The 24279-nt window shown below is 42.4% G+C and overlaps 1 protein-coding gene across 1 annotated transcript in view; it reads left to right on the top strand.

Moving 5' to 3' along the window:
• The window catches only part of LOC141273446 (solute carrier family 2, facilitated glucose transporter member 9-like), a 176782-nt gene that overhangs the window by 142139 nt on the left and 10364 nt on the right, over positions 1 to 24279 (top strand). The window contains exons 9-11 of the mRNA XM_073685286.1: positions 2070 to 2171; positions 8719 to 8794; positions 22038 to 22165. Coding sequence (XP_073541387.1) covers positions 2070 to 2171; positions 8719 to 8794; positions 22038 to 22165 — 306 coding nt within the window. The remainder of the gene's footprint in view (positions 1 to 2069; positions 2172 to 8718; positions 8795 to 22037; positions 22166 to 24279) is intronic.

Here is a 24279-nt window from a genome sequence, read left to right as displayed (position 1 = left end):
CAGTTTGTAGAATTCTGTCTTGAAATGGCCTCCATGGTCGAATCAGTGCCCAGAAGCCAGCACTAAACAAAAGGCAAATAAAAAAACTGTGTGGCATTTGCAAAGTCCCACAGCCTTCTAAACAGATGGACGCTGGAAAAGTGGCAGAAGGTGGATTTCTCTGATGAATCTTCAGTAGAATTACACCACAGCCGCCGCAAATACTGCAGGAGACCTACTGGAGCCGTATGGATCCAAAATACACCCAGAAAACCGTTACATTTGGTGGTGGAAAGATCATGGTCTGGAGTTACATTCAGTATGGGCGTGTGCGAAACATTTGCAAGGTGGAAGGCAATATCAATAGCCTAAAATATCAAGAAGTATTAGCTACCTCTTACATTCCAAATCATAAAAGGGGTCAAATTCTGCAGCAGGATGGTGCTCTGTCTCATATATCCATCTCTACAACAATGTTCCTCCAGGCAAAAAAGATCAAGGTGCTCAAGGACTGTCCAGCCCAGTCACCAGACATGAACATCATTCAGCATGTTTGGGGTAGGATGAAAGAGGAAGCTTGGAAGACAAAACCAAAGAATCTAGATGAACTCTGGGAGGCATGGAAGACTGCATTCTCTGCTATTCCTGTTGACTTCATTAATAAATTGTATGAATCATTGTTGAACCGCATGGATGCAGTCCTTCAAGCTCATGGAAGTCACACAAAATATTAAATATGACTCTAATAGCACCACAACTTCATTCACCAATGTTATGCAACATATATTTGTATTTTAAGATAATTATTTGTTTGAATATCACATTACTTTCTGTGGGCGACAAAACTTTTGTCTTGCCAAAATCTGACCATTCTGTGTTCATTAAATGATCAATATATCAGCATTCATGCCAATTTATTTTCTTAACCTAAACCAAATTTGGGAGGGTTTCAGCTTTCCAAAGAGTAATTTATAAAACCAATGGATGAATTTAACGTCAGGTTATAAGCTTTTATTTACATTACATGGATAAGCGACATAACTTTTGTCAGGGAGTGTATATACACACACATATTTGGTATCGCTGCATTCAGAAATGTCTGATCTATGAAAATATAGAAACAATTAATCCGATTGGTAAACAACGTAATGACCAAAAAAGTCATATATATATATAATTTTTTTTTTAATGTTTTGTTTAATCGGGCAAAAGGGGGGTGATTTGAACTTGTTGTTTTGTTTTTTTTCATATTTTTTAAAACTTCTTTTCTCACACTTTTTACTGACTTCAATAGTCCCCTTAGGAGATTTGAAGAAGGCGATCATCTGATCGCTTGTGCTATACATAGCAGTAATTACAATCTCATATGAACACCAGACACGAGCCGGCGTTCACAGGAAATTCACAATGAAGGGCACGGGGGTCTTCTGCAGACCCCCCGCTGTCATGACAACCCATCGGCGCCCCCGATCATGTGACAGGGACTCTGATGGGCAAGATTAATGACTTGCTTCCAGCTGGCGCGTGTTAAATCCCACTGTCAGTGATTAGCAGCGGAATTTAAGAAGTTAACAGCCACGGGAAGAGCAGTGCTCCACCCATGACTGTTAAAGGCACATGATGGCTGATTTAAATCAGCTATCAAGTGCAGGGAAAGATGTGGGCTCGACATGCAAGCTCACATCAAAGACAGGGAAACGACCTTTAACGTAAATGTATATCAAAGCTCGTGGAGGGGTTAAAGAAGAACCACAAAGTGTATTTCAAAGGTATCAATGTAATCAGTATTACAGCGCCATTACAGCATTGTCTCTTCTTTAAATTACAAAATTGTGCTGGCAGATTCTCTTTACATGTCAAAAATAGGATAGCCTTTTATAGGTGGCACTAAAGAGACAGCTCTCCTTGAGAAGAATGCTATTTTACATACTTTTTCCCAGTCTAAATGCTTCTTACTAACTGTATCTCAAGGAGAATAATTCCATTCCAATAGACATTGACCTTCATATGAAAGGAGACGGGTCAAAAAATATTATATAAGTAGCAACGAATATTTCAATTTTACTACTAAAAACTAAAATGTTTTGCAGTGTTTTACAGTGGAGAAGTTGGGAAGACGTCCTCTTATCATTGGTGGATTTAGTTTTATGGGGTTCTGCTGTGCTGGGATTACTGTAGCCCTTGTATTTCAGGTAAGTAATATTAGGACAATGGTAGGAAGAGACCTCGATGCAGGGTACCAGCCTATTAGAATGTATAGTAAAAGTAATGAATCTTTTTAGTACTGAACTTAATTAAATATTTCCTAACTCATTATCGGAGCCCCACAGGCAGAGGAAAATTTAAAGTACAAATATGGAGCTCCAACAGAGCTTTACCTAGAAGAAAGAAAGACTACTTACATTTCAGCAGTTACTTTCAAGATTATGTCCCTGTTTTATTTTTCAACTTCATCAATACAATCCAATGGTTCAATCTTGAAGCTGCATGCGGATCCAGCTCAGGTCCTTCTTGCAAGTAATCTTTATCACGCAGCTTTTTGGGGACACAGGTCTGTTTTTGTGTACCTTTTTTAAATGTTGTCGCTGATTGCTCCAAGTGTTGCTTTAGTATTACTGTGTTTTTTACATTGCTCTTCTCCATGGATCCCATTAAAGGTTCTTCTTCTTCTTCTTCTTCTTCTTCTGCTTCTTCTTCTTCTTCTGCTTCTTCTTCTGCTTCTTCTTCTTCTTCTTCTTCTTCTTCTTCTGCTTCTTCTTCTGCTTCTTCTGCTTCTTCTTCTGCTTCTTCTTCTTCTGTTGCTTCTGCCCCATTATGTTGGGGCACATATCCACAGGACTGGTGATAACTATATAGTTAGTGGGAGTCTGACTCCTGGAACCCTACTGATCATGGGAATGAGCTCCCATATCCCCTATGTGAACAGTGGTAATGTCCATGTGTGCCCAGTGACCACTGCTCTATTCACTGTCCAATGAAACGATGGTCACACATATTCACTTCCATTCCCATTAACCTATGGAAATGAGTGGAGCTGCGGTTGTGCATGCATACCACCATTTCTTTTACCCAGGATTTTGGGGTCACCATTCTTGGGTCAATGGGGGCCCCAGAGGTTGGCTCCTTAAAAGCCATATATCAATTATACTGTATACAGGTAATTAATGTTTATGGACTAACCCTTTATAAAAATACTTTCCACTCATTTGCTGAACCCCTGTGGACTTTTTCAAATACCTGACAGTCCAGAAAAGATGGCATGTATGAATAACCCCCTAACTCATGAATGAAATGAAGACACCTTGTCTCAATTGTAGTCTCTCAGGCAAGGATCTGACAGGTGGAGTTTGCTATTAAACGGTGGGTTGGTATGGGTCAAGAAACCAGCAACAAAGAAGACCAAGTCAAATAAAACTAACCAGGCTGATACCACACAGTGTAATAATAACACACCTAACTGTGCCTGAACAATAGGTTCATTTGGTTCGTGTACAAAGTGAGGTTGAAAGGATCCTTAAGAAGCTTGGGGCATTGATTGCAGTCAGAAACTAATGGTGCATTGACCCTGAAGGAAGCCAGAAGCTTATGCAACCAGCTATGGCATTTAAGCAGGCGACACAATGCTGCAGGAGATGAGTGGTAGGGAGTAAAGCCCCCCGTACACAATAGGGCCGACAGCTATCTCTCCCAGCTCCTACATCTTAAAGAGCGCTCAGCTCCTGAGTTCTCTATAAGGAAAGAGCAGCACCTTATTTTAGTAAAAACAAAAGGATTGGGAGTCCAAAATTGGACATGCTGGATCCTTCTCTTCCCCCGGCATCTACAGTGGCTTGCGAAAGCATTCACCCCCACCCACTTCCACCCCTTGTTTTTTTACCTATTTTGTTACATTGCAACATGTTTACAAAAATATTTAATCTGATTTGTGTGCGATGCATCAGCACTATATAGTCTAGGTTGGTGAAGTGAAGTGATAAAAATATAGACATAAATTAAATTTTTTGGATCAATTAACTAAAAATTGTCATGTGCATATGTATTCACCACTTTTGCTATGAAGCCCCTAAACATTTCTGGTGCAATCAATTACCTTTATAAGTCACATGTTTGGTGAAAGGAAGTCCACCTGTGTGCAATCTAAGTGTCACATGCTCTGTCAGCATATACACATATTATCTGAAAGGCCACAGAGGTTACAACACCATTAAGCAAGAGGCACCACTAACTAACAAACACCATGAAGACCAAGAAGATCTCCAAACAAGTCAAGGGAAAAATTGTTGAGAAGTACAAGACAGGGTTGGGTTCTAAAAAAAAAAAAAAATATCCCAATCTCTGATGACCCCCGGAGCGCCATCTAATCCATTATCATCAAATGGAAATGTGGCACCCCAGGGGTCTGGTTTTCCACAGTAATGTAATGTTATGTCTGAGAGCAGGTGGGAGGTCCTTTGGTCAGGGATCCTGTGCATGCCACACCTCCTGCCCAGTCTTGGGAGGGGAAGAACTTCCCCTGTATAAACCCGGGGCTGAGGCAGGGTGAGTCAGACAAGGAGAGTGGAGAAGAGAAGCAGCATAGGAAACAGCAGAGTTACAAGGAGTCAGGGGCTGGCAGCTACAGAGCTCGCCCTGACTAAGAAGATTCTTTACCGGACCCGGAGTCCGAGGCTGTGGGGACTAACTCCTACCCAGCAGCAGAATCCGTCGGGCAGGGGATTTCAGGTCCTCTGGCCCAGAAGCCCGAAGGCACGGTCACACGCGTGGGACCAGCACCGCCATCGTGGAGCGGAAGCCATTAGAAGGCCCCGAGTCACCGGCCATACGGGTGAGCACCACACGGTACACTCAGGGACGTGGGCTACTTACATCAGCTTCTAGCAAGGTAGCCAGAAGAGTACAGTCAGTTTGGGAGGCCTACAACTACGCCTGGCCAGGGGAGATCCCATCTGCTCAAAGACTGACCAGGCCCCGTTTGCTAGCAAGTACTCCGGGAGGGTCTGTCGTTGTTACCAGTAAAGACCCTGAACTACACCGTACCGTCTCTGAGTGGTTCCTGCTACCCCCATCATCCACGTCGGCTGCCCTGAGGCCATACCCCTCCCGTTGGGGGTTATACTATCACGCTGCACAATCCTACCACCGGCCTCAGCGGTCTGCCCTGCAGCAGCAGCTTCCTGGCTGCACTCAACGGGTGGCGTAGTCATCAACTATTTACTACTAATAGACTGCCGTCTAGTTTGACTCCCTGGGCACGGACCGGGTCACCGCCACGAGATTACAACCCTCCACGGATCCGGCTCCGGGTAAGCTCCCGCGTGCGCACCGCAGCGCGACACAGGCCCAGGGGCGCGTCAGAAAGAACATGGTACCACAACAAACCTGCCAAGAGAGGGCCGCCAACCAAAACTCTCAGCTCGGGCAAGGAGGGCATTAATCAGAGAGGTAGCACAGAGACCAAAGGTAACTCTGAAGGAGCTGCAGTTTCCAAGCAGAGACTGGAGTATCAGTCCATAAGACCACAATAAGCCATACAATCCATAAGGGTGGCCTTTATGGAAGAGTGGGTAGAAAAAAGCTTTAACTTCCACACACAAATTGTAGGACTCATTTTTAGTTTGCCAAAAGACACTTGGGAGACTCTCCAAATGTATGGAGGAAGGTGCTATGGTCAGATGAGACCAAAATTGAACTTTTTGGCCACCAAGGTAAATGATATGTCTGGCGCCAAACCAACACAGATCATCACCCCAAGATCACAATCCCCACAGTGAAACATGGTGGTTGCAGCATCATGCTGTGGGGAAGTTTTTTGGCAGCAGGGACAGGGAAAATGGTTCAAATTGAGGGTTAGATGGATGGTGCGAAATACAGGGATATTCCAGAGCAAAACCTGTTTGTCTGTGATTTGAGACTGGGGCGGAGGTTCACCTTCCAACAAGACAATGACCCAAAGCATACTGCTAAAGCAACACTTGAGTGGTTTAAGGGGGAATGTGTAAATGTTTTGGAGTGGCCTAGTCAAAGCCCAGACCTTAATCCAATTGAGAATCTGTGGTCAGACTTGAAGATTGCTGTTCACCAGAGGAAACTATCTACCTTGAAGGAGCTGGAGCAGTTTTGCCTTGAGGAATGGGCAAAAATCCCAGTGGCAAGATTTGGAAAGCTCATAGAGACTTATCCAAAGTGACTTGCACCTGTAATTGCCGTAAAAGGAGGTTCTACAAAGTACTGACCTTACGGAGTTATATAATTATGCATATTGAAGTTTTCAGTTATTTTATCCTATCTGTTGTTTGCTTCACACAAAAAAAAAGAAAATCAAATGTTTACAGTTGTAGGCATGATCTTTACATGAACTGATGCAAACTCTCAAAACCGTGAAATTCCAGGTTGTGAGGTAGCAAAATACAAAAAAATCCAAGGGGGCGAGTACTTTTGCAAGCCACTGTACATTCAGAGGAGAGTCTGGAGGCTCTCATACACATTAGATTTTCAGCCAAGCCTGATAATATCAGTGGCTTTTGTTGCCATTAGTTTAATGTGTATGGACACTTAAAGGGGTTGTCCAATACTTGAACAGCCCCTTCTGAATCCCTATGTTCCTCCTAGTAAAATAATAACACTCTCTCTAGTGCCACCACCACTCCAGTGGTGTTGGCAATGTCTTCCCAGGTCTCATGTGACATAATAATCCGCACTGGCTTCACTCTCCTCTCCTACAGACAAATCAACACATCCGGAGGAAGTGAGAGTCTAGCTGCAGCTCTCACTTCCTCCAGATGTCAATTATGTATTAGGAGCGGAGAGTGAAGCCAGCACTGATTGTTCCATCACGTGATACCTGCAACCAATGTCAAGCAAGCCTTGGGAAAGCCAGTGCAGAAACCACTATAACAGCACAGTAAGCGGAGGTGAGTATAGGTGTAATTATTTTACTGGGGAGAAACAACCCTTTTAAAGGGAATCTGCCACCCCCTGGGAGATATTGAAGCGCCCAGGGGATGGGGACAACTCGGCGCCCGGGCCTTGTAGTTGCCTGGTCTTGGGGGATGTCGCGGTGGCCGGCTCCCGGGCCCGTACCCTGGGGTCACTCTCAAAAGAAGGGGAAGTTATATGGGATAGGGGAATGTTCGTGACGCCACCTGTGGTGGCTGGTGAGGATCACCAGCGTTGCGACAGTCCTCTGAGGCCGGTGTTCAGGCAGCTTAGTTGGTGCGGCTCCCCACAGGTGGAGCGGGGCCTCAGGGCAGCTTAAGTGTAGGGGAGGCAGGACAGAGGGGACCCAGCCGGGTCAGAGGAAGAATAGGCACAGTCACACGACAGTTCACTTCAGTACCTTTACTGGTGGTGTTTCATGCACGATCCAGGGCACTTTAGGGTGAAGGGTGCATATCAGGACTCTCCCCAGTGAGTGGGTGTGGGTCCTCCTGTTCCTTGCCTTTCCTTGATAAGTTTCTGACCTGCCTGGAGCTAGGCCTAACTTGGTCTCTGTCTTGCACCTGCTGACCTGGAGGTAGGGCCTTCTGTTGGAGTTCACACTCCCTGGTCTCTGGGGCCTCTGTGACTCCTGACCCTGGTACGTAATCAGCTTTTGGTGTTCCTGGGACATATAGTTCGCCAGGGGTTCCGGTTGTTTCTGCTGGGTGTAAGGAATCCCTGCAGACGCGGACCCGGTGTCCGGTATATGTTCTTGGGGTGAGCAGGTAAAGCTCCTCTGCCCCCTATGTTACTCTTTCCACTCACCTTTGGCCACGCTCGGGGCCCTCACTAGGCTTCACACGGGCAGTAGGCCTCACTACTCTTCACCGCTCTTTTGGCATCGGCATGCCCTAGGCTCCCTAACTCGAGCTCTCTGAGTCTGGACTGAACTGATTGGGCTCCACTGCAGTCTAGCTTCTGCAGGAGCTCCTCTCAACAGACTGAACTGACAACCTCTCTGGCTGCAGCAGACTCGAGACTCACTGCCTAACTCCACCCTCCAGTATATATATCCCTATCCGGGCTCCCTCTGGTGGTCTGAGGTGGTAGGGTGGAGGTGTGTGAATGCTATGAGGGCCTCTTGTGGAGAAGTCCATCCATGCACCCCTCTGGGATCTGTTGCACCAATGCGCAGCAGGGCGCCACAATATCAGACCTCTACTATGGGCATACAGGTTATAGAGAAGTAAATCTATACATACCTGTATGGCCCATGGTAGAGGTCTGAATGCAGAGAAAAGTGTTTTTATACACTCTGTTTGACACAGGCTTGGCGTCTCCCGGATACCAAGAAATCCCTGCCCATCTATTTATTATTCCCCGAAATCCCCACCTATATGCTTAGTTACCATATCCCCCTCCGCTGCACCTGACGTGCACTGTGCTCCCTGACTTCCTGGGCATGCGCAATGCACGGCTCACATAGAGCGCGCTTTGCTTCCTCCTGGCCCGTCTCTCTGTGCACTGCGCCGCAGGGTTCTATTGTGCAGGTGCTGGGAAGGGACAGTTATCTCTAAAGGTAAAGCTGAGCTTTTTATTAAAGTGTGACATATTGACCTAAGAGAAATGGGCTGTGCTACAATACCGGTCAAGCACAAACGCAAGAGTAGCTCTGTTCCTGAAATAAAAAAAAATGGTCTGTTTTTTTTTTTTTTTTTTAATGTCTCAGATAAACAGTTTAAACATACGATATTAGATTTAAAAAAAAATCGGAAATGTAGTTGGAAAACAAATATTTCTGCTTTCTCTGCCCTCTTTCAGGCACGGATTCCTTGGATGCGTTATGCCAGTGTCATTTTTGTGATTGGAATCATTGCTGGTTTTTGTATCGGGCCTGGTAAGTGTTACCTTTAGACATAAATGCACCGCTTTTCTCCTATCTTCCAGACATCCATGTTTCACTTGCATGCTCTTTCTGTGTTTTTCATGGACAGAACACATACACATTATAGTCTACGAGCTTGTGCATGACCATGTTTTGCGAAATGCAGAAAAGAAAAACAGCAACGTGTCCAATTTTGATCCGATTTAGGAAACAAAAATATCCACTCTAAATGAATGGCTCCATAAAAAAAATAAGCACCAGAATGCTATATGTGTGTCATCCAAGTGCAGTTGGTCCAGAGGGCGGTAGCTGTGGTTGAGCGGCTGCTCCATGTCGCCCTGGCACTTTACAGGAAAATTGTGTCCCAGTCGCGGTGTGCTGTCTCATGTAGGGTGCATCACACTCACTTGTAGGCCACAGGCCTCTACTGTCTTCTGTTCTCTATATTCAGGAACAGCAGTACATAGATTAGGAGACACCCGGTTCGTTCCAACACATACAAGTTTACTGAACAGTTCAAGTCCATCAGATTGTAACACGTAGTATCGGGAACAGCACCCTCCACTTCTTGTTTCCTTAATACAGTACATCTCCAACTTTTCTTTCTGTTCTGCTCGGACTATCCCCATGCTTAATGTTCCTGTCAGCCTCAGAGATTTCCTGTCCGGTTCCGCAGTATTGCCGATATCCGTTACCTTTCCCTCACGCGGTTCTACTTCCATCTTCCTCTGTACAGAAGGGGTAAGTGCTCTCCATAACACCTGTATCGAGCCTTAGGATGTTGCAAGAATGTCTCCAGGGAATTTGGAAAGGCCTCATACCACCCAGAACAATATGTAATTTTTCTTATCAGCCCACTGCACCTTGAACTCGACCTTGTCACTAACTACCCTAGAATCAGGAAGCAGTCTCCTTTTACTAGCATGCACTCCCTCCCAGTATGGGCTAGTCCCAAACATTAACTATCTGTCCTTTATGTCCTAGCTTACCTACAGTCACAATCTATCTTTATCCTAAACACTAAGCTATGTCTTATGTGCTTACCATGCACTATACACTATGCATTACTTATACACTACACATTACCATAGTACATGGCAATTCACATTGTATCACTTACTACACAATATACACTGAAAAACCACAGGACATAGTTCATTCTTCACATAACACAATATATGTAAAAGATGCATGGCATTATACACATGATGCGATTGTTGTGTTCAGGCGCAGGAAAACAACAATACAGGCCACACTCTTACACAGTCTATTTTTTTCTGTTCAGTGGGTAGGAGAGGTTTGGACATTTTTTTCTTTGCATTGGAGTCAAACGATGTCCTACTGATAAGAAAAAAAACCACAGACCAGAAATGGATGACAATTGATTTCAACATACTGAAGAAAAAAGGTTTATTTTTTTCTCAAATGCAAAAAAAGCCATCTGAATGAGGCCTTAGCTATATGCTTATATATTCCTTAGGCCTCATTAGGCCCATATATATTACTAAAGACTAAGGAACCATGTGCACCTTTATCCTTTTAAGTTCATATCCTGGGTAGTCTGCTGCTGATCTGTTGTCCAACTTCAACTTCTCAGATGGGTGGCAACTGATTGGGTCCACCCTATGCAGGTAAGTTGCCATTTTAAGGTTTAATTTCTGAACCACTGGTAGCCACCAATCAGTCATGTGACATCACTCATCTGGGGTGCATAGACTTGTCATTTCATCCCTGACTCTTACTACGGTGGTCAGTTGCTGATATGTAAACACTAAAAGGTTTTGACAATGGAGAGCTACCTAAAGAATATCCACACGGCAAATCCCAGTACGGTGCTGAGTGAGTGCTCTATTTGTAAGGTAATTTGCATAAACCTGTTTATTAACGTGTTGATTGCTAATTTATAGCTCGCTGCTGAGTTCTGCTTTCAGAAAGTAGATTATTAAGCTAATTAACTAGGTCATCAATAATGTCAGCAGCAATCATTATGCAAAGGGCAGCAGTCAACGTGACAATTTATTGATGGAGGCTGATGATCACAAAGAAAAATTCTATCCATAACTAGGTCTCCATCTGACGGCAGAGCCGGGTCCACAGGCCAGTATGGAGAACTACAGAGCTTGCGTGGCTCCATATACGTAGAGCCATAGGCACCTTCAATACAGCTGTGTTAGAGAGATTCCCCATAAAAGTAATGTTATTTCCATAATCTGGTAATGCATGCCATAATTTTTTTCATACCTGTATGAAATCTGAGGCTTATGGAGGACAGCAGAGCCTTGTATTATTTTGTGAATAAAGCTTTGTGTATCTCATAGTCTAAGAGTCATTTTACAGAAGTGTGCATGAGTCCTTAAAGGTGGTGGTCTCCACAATATCTTGTTCAGTTGGCACTATTACTGCCTTGGTTATCCAATTGTAAAGACACCAACATACTTAAAGAGGTTTTCCCAAGAACAAAAGTTTATTTTAATCAATAGATCTTGGAATAATAACTTCCACAATTGGATGTGTTAAAAAGAAATGTTCCTGTGCTGAGATAATCTTATAAATGTGCCCCTGCTGTGTGCTGTGTAATGGCTGTGTCTGACCATGCAGGAACATGGTCTGATCATACCACAGCTCCTGGGCAGGGGAGGATGTAAGAGAGTATACCGACAGGACAGCAGGGGAGGAAGTAAAAGAGTATACAGATAAGACAGCAAGGGATCACAAATGATTCTTTCTTTGAAGTAAAACATTGTTTAAAAACAGGCAGGGAAATCAGCTGTGATCCTGTGCTGTCCTGTCGGTATACTCTTTTACATCTTCCCCTGCCCAGGAGCTGTGGTATGATCAGACCATGTTCCTGCACGGTCAGACACAGACATTACACAGTACACAGCAGGGGCGCATTTATAAGATTATCTCAGCACAGGAACATTTTATTTAAACACATCCAATTGTGGAAGTTATTATTATTCCAAGATCTATTGATTAAAATTAACTTTCATTCGTGGAAAAAAGCCCTATAATTTTATGCTTATTACCTTTCTGTTGCCCTTTTCACAGCCCAAGCCACTTTGCAGTCATTCCAAATTTCCAATATGGCCATTTCCAGTGATTGGTAACTTCATTTCGCCTAATTCTTAGCACTGGCATCTGACCGAGTGTTAGGAATGCCCAAAGGACTTTCTCTGAATTAGAGGCCGATTTTGATAAACAAGAAAATCCTTTCCACTGAGAATGCATAAAGCTAACCCACTGAGAGTAAATCGCACATGCTCAGTACCATTATCGGAAGTTGTCGCCGCTCCTTTATGACATCAGGTGAAATGATTTTTATTCGGGGGGAGGTAGGGGTAGGAATACAGACAGAACATTACCGGAAGCTCTGGAATATTTCAGAGCAGTATTGAATACCCCTAAGTTATTAGGTGGTGGATTCTCTTGGCTTTTTATGTGTTAATATGGATTCAGTAAATTTAAAGGGGTTGTCCAATACGTTGGTATATTGATGACCTATTCTCAATTGAATAGGAGCTGAGCTGTAGTTCCTAAAATGGTCACTAAATAATGAATGCCGCTGTGCTGTTTAAGCTCTGTACATGGCGTGTACATCTGTCCTCCACCGGAACAGTTGATTGGTGCAGATGCCGGGTGTCGTACCCCCACCGATCTGATATTGGTGGTTACCAATATCAAGGTAGTGGACAACCCTTTTAATTTCTATCACCTACTGCATTTTCTGCACTAACTAAAAGCAATTTATATAGCAATTTCCTTACCATACAAAGGTGAAAAATACACCGAGAATAGTTATAAAATAATGAGCTCAAATTAGGCGCAATATCATCATCTTCATTTAGTTGAACCCATAAAGAGTTAAAACCATATTAGCTGCTTTGCAGACTCTATCTTAAAATGATGGATGAAGACTGTGGTGGTTTATCCCATTGATATATTAACTGTGCCTCCAACAAATCTATAATTCATTTTCAGCTAAGAATTTATTCAGTGTAATTACATCTTTAATTAGGATTTTTATGGCTCATTGTTCATAAACAATGATGAATATGACTTTTAAAGCAACCAGGATTAGGGAAGAAATCTGCATGAACACCACTCTATATAGTTCGTGTTCTGCATGATTTTTCCTGCATTAAGAGTTCTATATGTGGCATGGTGTGGAAATAATGAACTGGTGTCGAAACCTTCTTTGGAAGCACATTAAACTCATTACACCAACAATGGGCTGAGTGTAGACAATGTTCTATTAACGTTGGACTATAATCAGTTGGTGTTCTCGGAGTTGATTAGAATCTCAAGATTTGTAACCGATGGAGGCGTCTGTTGGAACCACAGATATTTTAAGCTTGTTTAAATGGAATGATACTTAAAGGTATACAAGACTTGAATTTACATGATATCTTCTCTTACTCAATATTTTTTTTCTGTCCTATATTGAAAAAGGTATTTTATATTCTCCAGTGATAGATTGTGCGCAACTTTTTTTTTTTTTAAGGTTATAATTATAGTGCCTTAAAGGGAATCTGACAGGAGATTCATGCTGTGCAAAATAACTGGCAACAGGACTCAGACACTGTGTATTTTACTCTGAAATACTGCTGAAATATCAGAGAAAACATACTTTGAACACCTGGACTATGTGTCTTGGATGACTAGTCCAAAAGGAAGGTATCCGGCCTGCATATCCCCAACCTGTTCCCCATGACAGACAGCCTTCTCCCTATGCACGCAGATGAGAAGCCACTGGGGACCATCTTTGGACTATTCATCTGATAACCATAGTTTATGGATGGCCTTTAAAATTATGTTTTCTCTGAAATGCCGCGGCGCTTCAGACTGCAACATACCAGGTTGCAACAATGCCGCCAGTGTCTGATTCATATCAAGTTCCCTTTAATTTACAAGTGAACAATGGCAGAAAAGGAGTCCCATAACAAAGATAGCAAAGATCAAAATAAGACCATAATTGTAGTTAAGGAGCATTTGTCTCTCATACTGCACAAGTTTTCTGGAATGTACTACCCCAGACAATCCGGTTAATTCCCAGTATCCACAGTTTCAAACGTGCATTAAAAACATGTGTCTTTTAGACTTTATCACCTCACCTCGCTAATCTAACTATTCTCTATTATCCCTTCAACACATTCAGTACCACTTGTACTTGTACAGATACTGGCTGGTGACTGGTTCCTGCAGCGTTATTTGAATGCCTCTATTTATTATACTGATGGCTGGACCTTATACGACAAGCATTTTAATTTTACATTTTGTGTCCCCGCTACTTCCTCATTCATTATTCTGACTCCATAAATAACAAGTGTAGGGCGCTTGAGACATCATTTTTATGGATGTCTGTATGTTTCATTACTCACACGAAGAGTTATCGTCGGATAGCTTGACTCGACTGCAGATGCACGTATGAAGATTCCAGAAGAAGGTTTCTTGTCAAGCTGAATTCTTGTAGTTATGCACAATTACAGTAGACTAATCTGAACCAGAGCTGCTAGATATGTGGCTTCTTAAGATTGCGGCCAAACTCACAATGAGGAAGAAGACGGGGAGTTGCTGACATCAGAGCTGGGGAAGAAGACCAGGAGGACAAACTTCTAAAAGGCAAACCTTATTGCATAGCAACAGAATAGCAACAATATAATACAATACTGTATGATTCCCAAGTTGTGGGACATGACATTGATTGTGAGCTTGCGAGCACGTCCCTCACTCCACTTGCTATGCTTTGAATTATGTGTTACTCAGTAGTGTCTGATTTGTAATTTGTAATGTCTGCGGAATATGTTGGTGCTATAGAAATAAAAAGTATTATTATGTCACCAGATTTCATAATATATACTGAATACATTAATCAATAACTCTTAGACCTTATGAAGATGTTGCATGTCCTTTAAAAATCAATGTCAGGCTTGTATAACCCTTTATAAAAGTTTATAAAATCCACTCTCTGCCATCCTAGCCTGATTTGACAGCTCCACAGTGTCCCTCCTGCTGCTGAGATCTCACCCTGCTCAGTACAAGCTGCAGCTGTCTGTCTGGATAGGTGAATATTGAATACATTTGGACTCATGAGTTATTTCAGTCTACACTTAATATCAAAATTATATAGCCAAGCTGACATGGATTTTCAGAGAAAATACTCTTTTGTCTAAAGGATTGACTTAATCTATATAATTTGGAATATGGAATCTGGTGACTGATCTGCATTAAAGATATGCTACACTAAAACAAAACCTTAAAAGCAAGACTTTGATATTTCCTCTCTCTTGATCCTTTCCTGCCCCATATTGAAATAAAAAATAAAATGTATTTTATATGCATCTCATCTTAATCCCCCTTCCTCCATTGCATGAAGAAACAATAGGTGTGTCCTTGCGGCTTATTTTTTTATTCAATGGTGTCCTAATTTTTGAACACACAATAAACAAGCAAACAGTGACATACAGAGTAAAGAGGTTGCTCTATAGCAGCAAAGAAAAAAATAGGCTCCTACAATTCTGGTGCAGGCTTTTGCCATCTCAATGACGTTTGAGTCAATTCCTTTAGTTGTTGACAATGCTGTTCTGGAAAGAGGGTCCTGCACAGGTTTTCACCATTCTGTAGCCAATGGTAAGTAACCAATAAAATGCTAAGCGTGCTGTCTCCGATGCCCGCATAGCAGCCACATGGTCTGATAGTATGTTTACTAGTGATTTGCAAATTTGAAAAATTTTCGATTCACCAAAAAAATATGCCCACCACCAATTTACACAAAGCAGAAGACTGAATCATCAAGAAAAGGGTCACATGATCTTAGTCACTGCTGCGCAGGCTTCCTAATAATGACTTGCATCTGTCGCATCACATGGAATATTGCAGCTAATCAGGAGGGACTATGATAGCCTATATAAAAGTAGATGGAGGAAATGCAGCAGCCGTTTTTAGTTGAATCTGGATAGTGAGAAGACGTCACACTTGAGCATTAGAGAGGGGGAGAGAAAGTAAAAAAACACTGAATAATAGAGACGAGCAGATCACTTTGTGCAACCCTGGACCACAATCCAGGTCTGTGCTCTTTAGCTGTGAAAAGAAGCTGCTCGAATTTTCTAACTCTTCAGGATCCCAGACTTGGCTTATGATTAACCAAACTGGCAAGGCGTCACGTGTGTGCCGCACAGATGACATCTTGCCAGACTGGTCACCCAAATGCCGTGACGGGGAGCCTGGAAGCTCAAGAAATTAGTGTAGCTCTTGTCCAGGGCCTGAGAGCCGTGACCTGGATTGTGGACAGGGGTTGTGTGAAGTGATCTACTCATTTCTACTGGATAAACATTGAAGGGTTTGTCCGTCTTTAGACTACAAGTCTGCAGCAACTCTATCTGCATGCTGTGAGGATTCTCTGGCACCGGGAGTAGGCGGTCATGTGACCGCAAGTATGCGATTTGCATATTTTCTTCTACATTCCGACTAGACTGTATCCGCCCTTACTCAATACATTTACATTGAGCGAGGTCACGCCCATCTAGTCAGTACGTGACCACAGGTATACAAATAACATACTTTCAGTCACACTCCCGGCATCGGACATTCCACACAGCATACAGTGCGTGTGCCGTGAGGATTCAGAAGTCTGCAGTCTCAGAGTGACTGCAGACTTGTAGCCTAAAGCCGGACATCCCCCTTTAAAGTTGAAAAACAGTGAAAAACGGTTACCATCTGTTTATCTACAACCATATATGTTGAGGTCACTTTGACATTACTAAGACTGACACAGTCCTAGGAGACCTCAGAGTGTTGCACACGTCTTTTCAGGGCAATGGGAGACCTTGCAATTTTGTTATGAATCTAATTTTTTTTTTAAAAATTCAGTGAAGCTGGCAAATTTGAATTTCAAAAGATTCGATCATCTGTGTTCTGTTGCTAGCAAATACTATAGCTGACATGATCTTACAGAAAAACTGACTGTAAGCCATAGAAAGAATGTCCAGCTCTCCCTCTTGGTCAATCTAGCTTGTTGAAAAGAAGTCTATTTTTGTTGGGCTGACTGGTGAGCAGACCAGGCCATGAGGTGGCAAAGTTGTCATGCCACTTCATCTGTCATCTCCGTTCACTTTTCTCCCAACGTGACTATAATGTGCAGCCTCCAAATAAAATGTAACCAACATCAGACTTCTGTTCTAGAGATCTGAGAGGGTCACATTGGTCAGAGCCCGCAGATCAGACATTGATGTAATCTTCAATTGCAATTCCACCAATTACCTTTCTGAGACCATCTTTCTAAGCCCCAGGAAGTGTTGTGACTGTTTCCTTATGACTATAAGGCTAAGTGCCCAAAATGCAGAAATACTCTGGATTTTTCCTGAGCTCTTCTGCATCTCCCTGGCAGAAAAAACGCATGCGGATTGTACATGCGTTTTTCCTGCCAGGGACAAGGGTAAGTGAAGCGTTTTGATCATGCGATTTCGCATGCGGGTTATCAAGCGCTTTCCAAGCGATTTTAGCATCACTTGGAAAAGTGCTTGACAACTTGGTCACACTATATAAATCCATGCAAACGGCATGGATTTTATATAGAGTGACCAAGTTTAGTTTAAAAAAGAATAAAAATGGTAAAAAACAAACAAACATATACTCACTTTCCAATGGCCCCCGGTCTCCTTATGCGATTCGTCCGGTCTTCCCGGTGTCTCGCGGTTGTGTAAAAGAACCTTCCATGATGTCATTTAGTCATGTGACAGGTCACGTGACCGCCGACGTCAGCAGTCGCGTGACCCGTCACATGACTAAATGATGTCATGGCAGGTCCTTTTAGAGCATCGCGGGCTGCCGGGGAGCCAGGATGCATCGTACAGGAGACTGGGGGCCATCAGAAGGTAAGTATAATGTATATTTTTTATTTTAATTCTTTTTTTTTTTTTTTACAGGTACTATGGTACCTGGGTCTGGATGAGAGTCTCCTCTTCTCCAGACCCCGGTACCATCCGCACATTGAATGTGGTCATGCGGATATTAAGCGGTTCAATGTAAGTCAGTGGCGGCGAAAACGCCGCGATTACGCAAAATAATTGGTAGTGCTGCGGATTTTTCCGCAATGATAATCCGCAGCGGAAATTTCCGCAGCATGTGCTCATCATTGGGGAACATTGCAGACCTTCTACCAAGCGTTTTTTAAGCGTTTATGAAGCGGAATTGCCACTGCGGAAACGCTTAAAAAACGCAGAGTGGGCACACAGCCTTATACACAATAATAAATGAAGAATTGAATTATGCCTTAGAGCAACAATTATATCAGGAAGAAATATCCATAAAAAAATCAGGTTGAAAAAAATACGACAAACTAAAACCTTCTACTTTTAGGGAAGAAAACATCAACTTTAGTTGACTTCCTAAAAGGAAAGTTGGGAAGGTCTCCCAATAGGGGTCTTTATAGTGTTATTAACTTAAATAATTTAATATAAGTAATGTTAATAAACAATTTTGAGAAGTTTAAATATACCTACATACAGTAGTGTTCAAAATAATAGCAGTGTGTTCAAAAACATGAGTTAAGCACAAAATCTTTATACTAGTTTTTATTTCCATGCATTGGGAACATGGTACACTGTTTTCTTAAGCAAAACATGAAGAGAAATGTATATAATTTTTTAACTACTTTACAGAAAATAACAAGAAATGAACATTGGGCTGTTCTAAAAAATAGCAGTGTCTGCATTTGTCTTTATAAACTCACAATATGTACTCTTTTTTTGGAAGATTTAGCATTCTTGTGAATCACTAACCTAATATTTAGGTTTTTAGAACTGCTTCACATCTATGTTGCATAGAGTCTACCAACTTCTGGCACCTGTCAACTGTTATTCCAGCCCAGGATGCTTTGACTACATTCCACCATTTTTTGGTATTTGTTGGCTTTGCCTTAGAAACGGCATTTTTTATGTCACCCCACAAGTGTTCTATCGTATTAAGGTCCGGGGATTGGGCTGGCTACTCCATAACCTCAATTTTGTTCAACTGGAACCAAGATTTTGCTCATTTACTGGTGTGTTTGTCGTTGTCTTGTTGAAACACCCATTTCAAGGGCATATCCTCATCAGCGTAAGGCAACATGACCTCTTCAAGTATTTTAATACATGCAAACTGGTCCATGATTCCTGGTGTGCGGTAAATAGGTCCGGCACCATAGTACGAGAAAAATGTCCATATCATGATGCTTGCACCACCATGCTTCACTGTCTTCAGAGTGTACTGTGCCTTGAATGCAGAGTTTGGGGGGTCATCTGACGAACTGTCTGCGGCCCTTAGACCCAAAAAGAAAAATTTTTACTTTCATAAGTCCACAAAATGTTTCTCCATTTCTATTTAGGCCAGTTGATGTGTTCTTTGGCAAATTGTATCCTCTTCAGTACGTCTTTTTCTTAACAGTGGGACTCTGCAGGGATTTCTTGCTAAGAGATTAGCTTTACATAGGCGTCTTCTAACTGTCTCAGTACTCACAGGTAACTTGAGACTGTCTCTGATCATCCTGGAGCTGATTATTGGCTGAGCCTTTGCCATTCTGGATATTCTTCGATCCATTTGAATGGTAGTCTTCCATTTTCTTCCACGTCTTTCTGGTTTTGCTTTGCATTTTAAAGCATTGGAGATCATTTTAACTAAACAGCCTATTGTTTTCTGCACTATTTAAGTTTTACCCTCTCCAATCAACTTTTTAATCAAAGTACGCTGTTCTTCTGAACAATGTCTCGAACGATCCATATTTTTCAGGCTTTCAAGGAGAAATGCATGTACAACATGTGCTGGCTTCACCCTTAAATAAGGACAACCTGATTCACACCTGTTTCTTCACCGAATGATTGACCTCACTAATTGAACTCCACATTGCTGTTATTTTGAACACACCCCCGTACAATTAATTATTCAAATACACATGCTCAAAAACCTGCAGATCATAAATGCTGGGTCTGTTGGTTTTCTTAGAATCTACTGCACCAACAGGTAAATTGTTTGACATGTGGTAATATAACTTATACCAGAAACAGTGATTAATCTGGTTCGTCATATTGGACTACTATTATTATGAACACTGCTGTACATAAATAGTACATGTTGACAAATATTCTTCTGAAATAATTTGCAAAGTGTTATTCAAACCCGGAATAGAGGCATGTTGAGTTTTGGAAATTGCATTGTGTATATTCGGAAGCTGCTAATGAAATTATATTTCAAATCAAAATAAAATATTAAAATTTCATATTTTAATTTCCCTCTTCTCTTCTGCAAAGATTTCAGTAATCTCTGTAATATTAAACTTCTTTTACATTCTCCTGGAAGCCTAAAAGCTGAGGGTGTCTGCCCCCTCCTGGCCAAGATAAATGCCAAAAGAGACATCCACATGAAGAATAACGTATTGCAATAGTGCACTGTGCCATTTTAACGTTCATGTTCTGATCCATATCCATTATTTTTGGTTAAATAAATAAATTGCTTTAAATATTGAATCTAAAGAACCCACTAAATACTGATAAACAGTGATACAATATCTGTTTTCTGTCCTCAGTTATAAATATTAGAAATTGTTATCATGTACAATTACAACTGCTTTTATTGTGTTGGGCACAGTGATCTGATGTGTTTAGTGCAAGTAGTAAATCCCAACCTTTTTATCAAAGTGGACCATCTGACAAAGCAAACTAATCACTACTCTCAAGGTGATTTTTTTGGGGGGTGACTTCTTTTAAGGTTGCAAAAATATATCTTCATATAGAAATTATTATTTGTAAACTGAAAATGGAAAACATAATTAATTATAATGGAAGCTTGTTTAGTCTCAATAAATTCCATCTTCCCAGGATAAAGACACAAGAATCCATACACATTAGTTGAACATCTGCCTAACCTTCCAATTTTGAATAGCACCGGTCAACTAATGTGTGTGTGTGTGGGGGTATCGATGGCAAATTTTTGGAAAAAGGAGTAGACATGTTGGAAATTAACAAGATATCCAGTGGCATAAGTTTAGTTTGTGCAAGGCATGCTGTTGTTCCCAGGCCCTTGGGGACCCTAAAACTCACTTTGGACCATAGGAGAAGACGACCAATGTTGGAGATTATGTATTGGGACCCACAAGCTTTAAAGGAGATGTCCACTTTTAGTAAAGTGGTCCCTATGTGTATAAAGCACATAAAATAACAAACTCACCAGTTCTCTACTCACCCTCCATGGGATCAGCGCTGGCACCCCGCTACTGCTGCAGTCCCGGTGCCAAGACTAGAATATTGACATCATGTGAACAGCACCTGTCACTGCTCTATTAACGACACCGGGACTGCAGCAGCGATGGAAAGCCGGTGCAGGACCCGGGTTAGTATCTGATTATTTTAAGTGGTTTATACACTTTAGGGACCACTTTCCTGAAAATGGATATCCCCTTTAAAGAGAATCTGTCAGTAGGATCAACCCTCCTAAGCCATCTATATGAGTATGTAGGTCATAGAAAGATGAATAAAATGATACCCTGATATCTGCGATTCGATGTCTTATTCCAATCTAAGTTTTTCTTACTATGTAAATGAGCTGTTAAGATCTATGGGATGGACATAGATCTCCCTGAGAATCTGTCTCCAGAGCTTATTGTAAATGAAAGGAGACGTTACTGGTGTGACACATGTAATGACTGTCGGTCTGCTCTCCTGATCTACATGTCTCACACTGGTGATGCCCTCTTTTAGTTAGAGCTCCCTGAGAATCTGCCTCCAGAGGTTACTCTATGTCCGGCCCATAGATCTTAATAGCTAATTTACATATTAAGAAAACACGTGGATTTCTCTGGAATAAGACATCGGATCACAGATATAAAGGTATAATTTTATTCAGCTTCCTATGATCCACATGCCAATGTAGGCAACTTAGGAGAGTTGATCTTACTGACAGATTCCCTTTAAGTTACACCTCTAATGCCAATTGTTTATTACTTGGCTTGTTTCCCTCCCTCACTGAAAGGACATGTACGATCAGTCAAGTCGAGAGTGCATGCTTAAACAAGTGACTGGCCAACAGTGTGGATGAATGGCTAAATAGACTAATTTAAAAAAAAAAAAAAAAAAAAAACCCTCCCCTGGAATTTATGGTTGGAGGACTATATACTGTATATCAGTAGTGTATCCTGCCTCAGATTCTAATGTTCCGGCATAATATAGTGATGAATATTTATCAATTGACTGGTCAATATCTGAATTTCTGTGCTTTTGTTTTTCAGCTGGACTTCCATTTATAATGACTGGAGAACTTTTCATGCAGTCACATCGCCCCGCAGCTTACATTGTCGGAGGAACACTCAACTGGCTTTCAAACTTTACAGTTGGTTTTGTGTTCCCTTTTTTACAGGTAATTGCCTTTTTATTCTTTCTGTATGGCATTAAACAGTATGCCATGTTTCATAAACGAGCCCTTAGTACTTGAACTAAGTGGTGAATTTTAAAAACTGGTCTACTATAAACTCCACTGACAGACATTCCTGTTGGGCAATAAATGAATCAATAGTATATAAAAAATTGGTCTTAATGGGAGCCTGACAGCATAAAATGACTGTTCAAACAAAGCACAGGCACTCACAGTGCATCCTTGGTGTCAGAAAAACAGTTCTGTGAGCTGTCTTAACTACTTGTTTTAAATTTATCTCTGTCTCTTGTAAAGCCAGAGCTGTCAATCAAGGAAGAGGAGGGCAGAAATAGATACAAAACATATCAGTGGGAAGGTGCAATGAACTGAACGGCCACACCAACGGTGAGCCGAGGGTCTATCCTTTCTTCGAACAGTCATTTTGTGTTGGCAGCGTCCCTTTTAGTGGAAGAGTAATCCATGACTATTTTTTTAAATACGCTATTGCACTAGTAAACTAGTAATATCATGTAGTTCATGACGTTTAGTTCTGTATCATAATATATGTCATAATATATTTGTTTCCCTAACATTTATGTTTCAGTTTTTGGCTCTTTAGCCTTTTTTCAAAAAAGTCTTTGACTAGTAACTAGTGATGAGAGTGCGTGTTCTGTTAACCCTTTTGGCGAGCATGCTCAGGTGCTCGCCGAGTATTTGCGGTGTGCTCGAATGTTATGTTTGAGTCACTGTGTGTGCATGATTTGCGACTGTTTGACAGCTTTAATACATGCATAACAAACAGGCATTCCTCACATGTATTAAAGCTGTCAAACAGTCGCAAATCATGCACATGGAGTGACTCAAACATAACATTCGAGCACGCCGAAGATACTCGGCGAGCACCTGAGCATGCTCGCCAAAAGGGTTAACAGAACACGCAGTGTGTCACCACTGCTTCTTCCGCTGTTGTGCGTGTAAGAGAACCCCCTGTTGTGCGTGCAAGGCAATCCCCTGTCCATACTGCATGCAAAGATGCCCCCTCCTCTCAGTCTTCATTTGTTATGGAAGTTTCTCAAGAAACAGCATAAACGTCCACGTCCACCACAGCATTCAATTGTCCATATCCCAGACCTTTGAAAGAAAGTGCAAATTCGCAGCCAATGCCCCACAGGCCACAGTCCTAAATTCGCACATTTCACAACTGCTTGAGTTGGAAATGCTGCCTTTTAGGCTGGTGGAGACTGAATCCTTCCGCAACCTTATGGCAGTGGCTGTCCCTCGGTACTCTGTCCCCAGCCGACACTATTTTGCCCGGTGTGCCATCCCCGCACTACACAAGCACGTGTCCAAAACATCTGCCGTGCCCTCAACAACGCAGTTACTGGGAGATTCCACCTGACAACGGACACGTGGACAAGTGCTTGTGGCCAGGGACGGTACATCTCCCTGACGGCACACTGGGTAAACCTAGTGGAAGCCGGGACCCAGTCGGACCTTGGGACGGAACACATTCTCCCCACACCGAGGATCGCGGGCCCTATGTCAGTCAGAGTTACCCACACAGTGTACAGCTCCTGCGCATCATCCTCCACCTCCTCCTCATGTTCAGCCTCCATCTCAGATATCACCACATCAGTTACAAGCTGGAAGCACTGCAGTACTGCCTCAGCCAAGCGGCAACAGGCTGTGCTGAAACTCATAAGCTTAGGTGATAAACCTCACACTGCTTGTGAGTTGTGGACAGCTGTGAAAGAGCAGGCAGATCTGTGGCTGAGACCGCTGAACCTACATCCAGGCATGGTCGTGTGTGATAATGGCCGTAACCTGGTGGCGTCTCTGAGGCGAGGCAAGATCACACACGTACCATGCCTGGCTCATGTGCTTAACCTCGTGGTTCAGCTGTTTCTTAAATCGTACCCCTAGTTGCCAGATCTGCTCGTCAAAGTACGCCGCCTGTCAGCTCATTTTCGCAAGTCGGCTACAGCTTCCGCCGCCCTTGCTGTGTTGCAGCAGCGTTTGCAGCTTCCGGCACACCGACTGCTGTGTGATGTCCCCATAGGTTGGAACTCTACCCTCCACATGTTGCAAAGGATTTGTGAGCAGAAGAGAGCAGTTGTGGA

Source organism: Phyllobates terribilis, unplaced genomic scaffold (assembly GCF_046119375.1).
Source record: "Phyllobates terribilis strain yellow unplaced genomic scaffold, ASM4611937v1 Scaffold_5__5_contigs__length_657084704, whole genome shotgun sequence".
Taxonomy (NCBI): domain Eukaryota; kingdom Metazoa; phylum Chordata; class Amphibia; order Anura; family Dendrobatidae; genus Phyllobates; species Phyllobates terribilis.
The sequence above is the reverse complement of the archived record's forward strand: the minus strand, read 5'-3'. Positions and strand labels throughout refer to the sequence as shown.